We start from the raw sequence: 8561 nt of genomic DNA on the forward strand, positions 1-8561 counted from the left end.
GGGATGTCAGAGCTTGGAGAGGCCTTAGAACAGGGGATGTCAGAGTTGGAGACGCCTTAGAACAGGGGATGTCAGAGCTTGGAGGGGATTTAGAACAGGGGATGTCAGAGCTTGGAGGGGACTTAGAATAGGGAACATCAGAGCTGAGAGGGGTCTGAAGAAAGCAATTCTCACATTTTTTGGTCTCAGGACTCCTTTTTACAAATGCTTGTTTACATGGGTTATTTCTACTGACGTTCATCGTTTTAGAAATGAAAACATCTTAGTACTATTATAAAATATTTTTGACCTCATAGCCCCCTTTAGGGGTCTCAGGGACCCCATCAGTCCGTGAGCCACACTTTGAGAATCATGGATCTAGCCCAGCCCCCTCATTTCTCAGAAAAGGAAACTGAGGTGCAGAGCAGGGAAGCCTCTAAGCCATGCCACACTGGCTTCCTTCCTCCCCTTGGAGCTGTTCATCTGAGGGGTCTTTCACTGTCAGGACAAAGATCAGCCAGGGCTGAATGGACTGGAGAAGTAGAGGAGAAGGAAGCCGGCAACAGAATGATCCCACCCTAACAGAGAAAGCAGGTGGTCCTGGGAAGGGCGGGAGCCTGGTCCAACCCCACCGGCTTTGAGCCACTGCTCCCCGTTCCTGCAGGCTGCACCTCCCATTCCCAAAGGGAGAAATCCGGGGACTGGGTGAAGCCCGTCATGAAAAGTCATCACGGTCACAGCCAGTGTGTGAGCCCGGGGGAGGGGAGCCTTCACGCCTCCTGCTGCCACGCCCCGGACCTGGAGTGCAGGGTGAAGGAGCACGAACCCAAGGGCCCCGTGGAGAAGGTATAGAAACACTCTTGCCTCCCTTGCCCCTTGGACCCTCTGTCTCTTCTTCTTTTCCACCCTTCCTTGTGCTTTTCTTTCACTCTCCTCCCCTTGTTCTGTCTTTCGCTCATTCACATTGTCTCTCTTCTGCCTCTCTCCCCTCCCTTCATCATTCTCTATTCCTGTGTTCTGTTTGTTTTTTTAAACTTTCATTATGAACTTAACAAATAGTTGGGGTTCACACTTCAACATACGAGGAAAATCAGGAAAAGGGGATTGTATGTGAAACTCTGAACTTCTATTATATAAAACTTCTTAATCAGTATAGATTAAACTTAACCCAACAGGTCCCAAACTACGCTGCTTGTCCCTGCCCCCACTGGAGCTTCCTTTTGTCGCGTCTGTGTATTTTTGAGCTTTCACTGATGATATCTTCCTTGTTTTCTTTCTTTTTTCGTAACTATCCATTCTCTCTATTTAAGCTCTAGTCCTGTCTAAAATATATAAAAATCTTCCATATGTAATTATATTTGTTTTGTTTGAACACTATGCATGTATATATGTACAGATAAATGCCACATGTATGCACCTACACATATAAAACTGTATAACATAGTATACACACATGTATAGTGTATATATCTGTATTGTACATGTACACATTGTGTATCATGTGTGTATATGTTCTAATGAATATATATGTACAAGCACATATTTTGTTTTATTGCTTTGTTTGGTCATTTCAGACCTGTCTGACTCTCCGTGACCCCATTTGGGGTTTTCTTGGCAAAGATATTGGACTGGTTTGCCATTTCCTTCTCCGGCTCATTTGACAGATGAGGAAACTGAGGCAAACAGGGTGAAGTGACTTGTCCAGGGTCACATAGCTGAGGCCACATTTGAACGCTGAGTCTTCCTGATATCCATGGTGCCACCAAGCTGCCCCATGTATATGTGTGTGTATATATATATGTCTATTTGCATACACACACATTTTCAAGCAAAACAAATTCACACCTTGGCCATGTCTGAAAATGTTGGTCTTATTCTAGTCCATTGCCTCTCTACAAAGAGGTGAGAAGCACATTTCAGTAACAGTCCTCTGGAATCATAATTGGTTATTACATTAATCAGAGTTAAATCTTTTAAAATTATTTTCTTTTATAATGCTATAGTCAATATATAAATTGTTCTGCTCATTTCCTTCTGCATCAGTTCATACAAGTCTTTGAAGTTTTCCCTGAAGCTGTTCCTTTCATAATTTCCTTATAGAGTAATGATATTCCGTTACATTCACATACCATAATTTGTTCAGTCATTCCCTAATTTAATGGGCATTTATTTTGTTTCTGGTTCTTTGCTACTATAAAACATGCTGTTATAATGACACATAGGCCCCTTCCCTATGTCTTTGCTTCTTTGAAATATAGGCCTAGTATTTGTATCGCTAAGTCAACGGACATGATTTTTTAGTTAAGATTCCAAATTGCTTTCCAAAACTAATCCACAGCTCCACCAACTGGCCTTTAGCACAGCTGTCCTGCTGCAGACCCTCTAATAATCATATTTTACTCTCTTGTCATTTTTTTTAATTTAAAGAATTATATTTTTTAAATTAAATTTAATTTTTTTTAAGGCAGTTGGGGTTAAGTGACTTGCCCAGGGTCACACAGCTAGTAAGTATCAAGTCTTTGGTCTGAGGCTGGATTTGAACTCAGGTCCTCCTGACTTCAGAGCCGATGCTTTATCCACTGTGCCACCTAGCTGACACTCTTGTCATCTTTTTTAACCTGCTGGCTATGAGGTAGAACCTCAGAATTATTTTAATCAACATTTATCTTATTATTCATGATCTGGAGCGTATGGTTGTCAACAGCTTACAATTCTTCTTGAGAACTACCTTTTTATAATCCTTTGACCATTTATCTATTGGGGAATGGCCTTTATTCTTATATATTTGTATCAGTTTCCTGTATATCTTGGATATCAAACCTTAATCAAAAAATTTACTCAGAGATTTTCCTAATTAACTTTTTCCCTTTTAATTCTAACTAAATTGACTTTAATTTGTTCAAAAGCTTTTCAATTTTATTTAATCAAAATTTTTCCATTTCATCTTTTATAATTATTTTTATTCCTTTTCCTCCAAGAACTCTTCCCATATTCATAGTTGTGACAGAAATATTCTTCCTTTTTCCTATAGTTTGCTTATGACATGACCTTTTTCATTTAGGTCTTATATACATTTGGAATTTAATGTTGTATAAAGTGTGAATGCTGGTCTAAGGTAGTTCTACCAAACTTTTATCATGTTCCTGCAGCTCTTGTCAAATAGAGAATTCTTATCCTCATAGCTTGTGTCTTTGCATTTGCCAAATTTTATACTACCATATTCAATTACTTCTTTGTCTCATTTATCCAATCTGTTCCATTTCTCAAATTTTATTTTTTTTCTAACCAGTATGAAACAGTCTTGATGATTACTGTTTGCAGAGGTGGGGAACCTCAGCCTCTAGGCCACATATGGCCCTCTAGGCCCTTAAGTGCAGCCCTTTGACTGAGTCCAGTGTGTACTTGAGGACCTAGAGGGTCACATGTGGTCTGGAAGTCACAGGTTCCCCACCACTGGCTTAGAGTTAGAAATCTGGGACCACCAGGACCCCTTCTTTCTACTTTTTATTTCATATTGTCTCTGGAGACGCTTAAACTTTTAAGTTCCTCTAGATGAATTTTATTTTTTTTTTTAGTTCTATAAACTATCTCTTTGGTAGTTTGATATGGCACTAAATCTGTAATGTTAATGCCTCTGCAGTGATTTTAATCTTCTTTTGTTCCTATAAAGTGTCTGTAGTCACATTCATCTAATTCCTATGTGTGGGTCTTGGCTGCTGGACTCCCTAACACTTTCTGCATTCTGTAGTTATTTCGAATGGATTTTCTTCACTTGTCTCTTACTGTTGGAGCTCTCCTTTTATTCTTTCTCTCTTTTCTTTCCTTTTTCTTCCCTTCTCATATTCTCTTACTCGCTTCTCTCTCCTCAGCTGACTTCATCCTTCTCTCTTCCATCTTTCCTCTCTCCCTTCTTTCTCTATCATACGTCATCCTTCTTCTATTCATTCTCCCCTTCTCTCACTTTCCCTTCTTCTTTGCATCTCTCTCCCTCCTCTTCTTACCTCTCCTTTCTGCCCCTCTCCCTCCCTCTAGCCCTCCTTGTCTCCTTTCCTCTTTTTCCCCTCCTTCCTAACTCTCCCTCTCCTTTTTCCTCCCTCTCCCTCTGTCTTTCCTTTCCCCTTCTCTCTCCTGTTTCTCTCTTCAGTGACTTTCTCTCCCTCATCTGTCTCTTTCCTCCCTCCTCCTTTTTTCTTCTCCCACTTTCCCTCTCTCTCCTCCCTTTCTCCTTGTCTCTCTTTCTCTCCCCTTCACTCTTTCCCTCTTTCTCCTTCTCCCCCCCCTCCCTTCCCTCTCTCCTTCCTGCTTCCCCTCTCCCCTCCACCCCTCTCCCCAACTCTATAGCTGCCTTCAGTTAATTGCTCACAATGGCACCCTGCCTGTGGGGCTCTGCTGTGTCCGACATGGGCCTGGGCCATGGGCACAACAGATGCCGTACTGCATTTCCCACAGTGCTTGCTGCTCTCCCTGACAGGTGGCGGTGGCCTGTGAAGAAGGCTGGACGCTGACTGGGTGCAGCGCCTACTCCCCGGGCCCAAACACGCTGGGTGCCTACCCCGTGGACAACACCTGCCTGGTTCAGAGCCACGCTGGCAGCGGAGGAAGCCACCCGGCGGCCGCCATAGTCATCTGCTGTAAGAACAGACGGCTGCCCCAGGACCAGCAGCATTCCCAGTGACAGCTTCCTGGCAGGACTCATGACAGAGGGGAGGGAGAAGGATCTTCTGTGTCCTGTCTGTCAGGCCTCGGCCACAGGATGTCACAAAGACCCTTTTCTACTTCTGGATTTCCTCCTCTGATCAGTGCCTTGGTGCTGGCCATCGGATCAGCTGGGCTTTGGCTCTGGCCTCCTGGGACCCTCCTCGAAGGAGGGGCATCCCCCCCGAATCCAGGGCTCACGTGATGAGCAGGCAGCCTTGGATGAACCTCTGGGGTTTGGTGATTCCAGGGGGGCTGGGAAGCCCCTGGCACCTGCCCCATATTCCCTTCTCCCTCCCTTTCCCTCATTAGTGATTTGTTTCTTCAGACATAAGAAACTGTGCCCTCCTCACATGGAAATCTATCAGAGGTGGTAGGGACTCATGAAGCCCCTCATGTGGCCCAGCTTCAGTGAGCTGCCTACAGACCTCCTCCTACCAGAACCAGGACACAAGCCAAAAGAAGTGCTAGGCCGTACAGGGGGCAAACAAAGGGGAGATAACAGAAACTTATCTCACCTGGGAATCATAGAGTGTCAGAGCTGGGAGGGAACCTAGAACAGGGAATGTCAGGGCTGGGAGGGAACCTAGAACAGGGAATGTCAGAATTGGGGTGGGGGTGGGGGCTTAGAACGAGGAATGCTAGAACATACAGTGCCCTCTTTTGGCTTGTAAAAGAAGGGGGGGGTTCTCTACATGAACCCAGAGGAGTTTCATTTTAACCTTGACATTCCACAATTTAGACATTGGGAGCAGGAGATCCTCCAGGGCAGGGGAATATGGGGGGGGGGAGGCAAGATGGCCTCTCAGTGATTGCCATCTTACTCCCCTCCTTGGACTTGGCATCCACTCTCTGGGTCCCAGTTTGGCCATTCAAGCTGGGTTGCTTCTCTGAGACCCCCCGTGCTTCTCACCCCGTGCCCACCTCTGAAATCCTGCTTCAGCCCCACTGAAGCTGTATTTACAAGCCAGCCCCCAGAACAAACAAACATTTCCCTGCCTTTTCTTTCCCAGCTGACACCCAGGCTGAGGCCAAGTCCAGATTTGCAGGCCCTGCCCAACCATCTGTAGAGATGTTCTGCAGAGATGGATTTGAATCCAAGCACTTATTATCATCAATATCTGTCACTGTCTTTTCTGGCCCCACGAAACTTTGGTTTCAGAGCTTTCCCCCTTTTCCCACCATACTTCTTTTGTGGATGGCAGTGAGCCAGAGCAAAAAAGAGCACAGGCAATAAGACCCAAGGACCTGGGTTCAGATTTCACCTCTGCCCCTTACTGCCTGGGGGACTTTCAGCACATCCCTTCCTTAAAAGAGGATGTTGGACTAGATGTAGTTGGCCCTGAGGACCCTCGCCCTTGAGATTTATGATCATTTGAAGGTGGGGGGAAGGGGGGGGGGGGGGGGGGGGGGGCTCAACGTGGATAGATTTCAATAGATCCATGGACTTGGATGGAAAAAAAAATGTATCTTATTTTCACTAACATTTGATTTCCTTTGTAATCCTGTGTATTTTTATACATTTAAAAAAATTATTCTGGAATGTCAGTCAAAAAGCAGTTAAGTGTCTACTACGTGCTATGCAAGGCACATAGTAGGCCAGGCAAAGGCACAAAGTAGTCCCTGCCTTCAAGGAGCTCATAGCCCAATGGGGAGGCAGCATGCAAACAGCTACGTACAAACCAGCTATAGACAGACTGGATTGCTTGAAGGTGCCAAGGAAGACGGGATGGAGATTGGGGGGGAGAGTTTGCAGCGCGGGCAGACAGCTAGAAAGCTACTTTGACAGAAAGTTCAGTATCTCTTTGGAGGAACAAGGACGCAGACCAGGGTCCCCGGGTCACAGATTATGTAGAGGACAGGTAACATATACGAAGATTGGAAAGAGAGGGAGGGGCCAGGTGAGAAAAGGCTTTAAAAGCCAGAGGATTTTATGTCTGCCCCTGGAGTTTATGTAAAAGGGGGGAGTGACATGGTCAGGCCTGTGCTTTCAATCACCTGGGCGGCTGGGTAGATGTGGAGAGGGGAGAGGGGAGACGTGAGGCAGGCAGATCCACCAGTAGCCAATGAGATAGACTAGGTGTGAGGTGCTGAGGGCCTGCACCGGGGGTGGAAGAAGGCTTCCATGGGCCAACAGGGTCCAGGACAGAAAGAAGATAAAGTAGCCTTTCTCCCAAGGCAGTGAAGGAAGAGAAACTGTTCTAGGTCTCTGCAATGAGAGACCAGCCTTTCTTCTCTGGACAACTTGGAGGTTTCCCCAAAAAGAGTCTGTGCCTGCCCAAAACAGTCCTACCCATAGTTGAGGCTGCATCTCACTATTTCACTTAATTTTGTGAATCCTCCCTCTTGAAGGTAGAAATAACGAGGGTGTAGGGACTTGGGTCTGCTCATGGCTTTCCATGTGGCGTGCCTGGCCCTTCTCTTTCTAGCTCCCCAAGACAGGCTGGTAGAGCTCCCTGCAGCAGCTTCCTGGATCCTGCACAGTGTCAGCCCCAGGAAGGTGGCCTGCTTTAACTGACCCATCCCCAAGAGGCCTGTGCCTGAGCGTCCCATGGAGAGTGACTCATCTTTTCGTCCTGCCTTCACCAAGAACTCTAGAATCCATCAGAAAGCAACCAAGGTTGTGATTCCTTATTTGACTATGATTGGAAAATAGCATTTTCTATCTAAAAAGGAAAGCTCTTCCTGAGCTGGTCACAACTGCCAAACCCCCAGTCCCCCCAGTTCCTTCCTCACGGAGGCTGACTTTGTTCCAAGGGGCTCCAGGCTGTCACCATTCACTGTTGGCAGTCATGCTGGACGCTGCCAACCCTGCTCCCCAGCTCCCTCGCTCTGGCAGATTTTTTCTGAATCTGCTCTCCCTAGGATTCTGCTGGGGGTGTTTTGTATTTTTTTTTCATAAAGATTAAACTTTTCTAGAATTAGCATTTGACTTTTGTACTTGCAAAGTATTTATTCTGGATTTTGTAGTCTGTTTTATTATAGAGCAACTTTTAAAAAATAAAAACTTTTAATACGACACATAGTCTGTGGCTGATGTAGACCATGAATCTAGAAAAGGGAGAGGTGAAGTGGGGCTTGGGGAGGGCATGTATCTGTCAAAGAATAATCAAAGTTCTGATTTCCATCAATGGACCCCCCAATTAAGCATTTAAGTGGTAGTGCTAGGGACACAAAGACAATAATAATAAATAATAATAATAATAATAATAATAATATGTAATCCTTGCCTTCAGGGATCTCATATTCTATTCATAACATTCTGTGGTTTACAAAGTATCTACTTTACAGCTTGCCCCTGTGAAAGATGTTGCCGTGAATGGATGAAAGATAAATTGGTTATGTTTCTCATCACTTGTGATCTTTGTAAAGCCCCTTCTCTCTGGGCCAGAGTTTCCAGTGTAATAGATACGGCACTGCACTTGGGCTTAGGAAGACCTGGCTTCAAATCCTGCCATACGACAATACCTTTGTAACCCTGGGCAAGTCCCTGACCCGCTCTGTGCCTCAGATTCCTCTGGGATTCCTTCTAGCTCTAAATCTAGGATCCTATGGAATCTTAGGGGCAGCGAGAGGGCGCCATAGTGCACAGAGTGCTGGGCCTGGAGTCAGGAAGACTAATCTTCCTGGGTTCAAATCCAGCCTCAGACATTTACTATCTGTGTGACCCTTGGGCAAGTCACTTAACCAATTTTGCCTCGGTTTCCTCCTCTGTAAAATGAGTTGGAGAAGGAAATGACAAACTACTCCAGCATCTCTGCCAAGAAAACCCCATATGGGGTCACAAAGAGTCTGGGGACACAAATGAAGATCAACAACATGGAATGAAGGGGTTGGGCTGGAGCAATAGACAGTAAAGTGTAGAATGAGTACTGCCTTTGAAGTCA

General features: G+C 45.4%; 1 protein-coding gene across 2 annotated transcripts in view; it reads left to right on the forward strand.

Moving 5' to 3' along the window:
- PCSK9 (proprotein convertase subtilisin/kexin type 9) overlaps positions 1-6072 on the forward strand; it is a 32193-nt gene extending 26121 nt beyond the window's left edge. The window contains exons 11-12 of one of the 2 annotated variants that reach the window (XM_027852800.1): positions 644-825; positions 4451-6072. In XM_027852800.1, the coding sequence (XP_027708601.1) occupies positions 644-825; positions 4451-4654 (386 nt within the window). In that variant the 3' untranslated portion in view covers positions 4655-6072. Of the gene's footprint in view, positions 1-484; positions 623-643; positions 826-4450 lie in introns of those variants that run through there. The other variant, XM_027852801.1, reaches the window with a different exon arrangement.
- The last annotated feature ends 2489 nt before the right edge of the window (positions 6073-8561 follow it).

This window comes from Vombatus ursinus, unplaced genomic scaffold (assembly GCF_900497805.2).
Source record: "Vombatus ursinus unplaced genomic scaffold, bare-nosed wombat genome assembly UNPS02009824.1, whole genome shotgun sequence".
NCBI lineage: Eukaryota > Metazoa > Chordata > Mammalia > Diprotodontia > Vombatidae > Vombatus > Vombatus ursinus.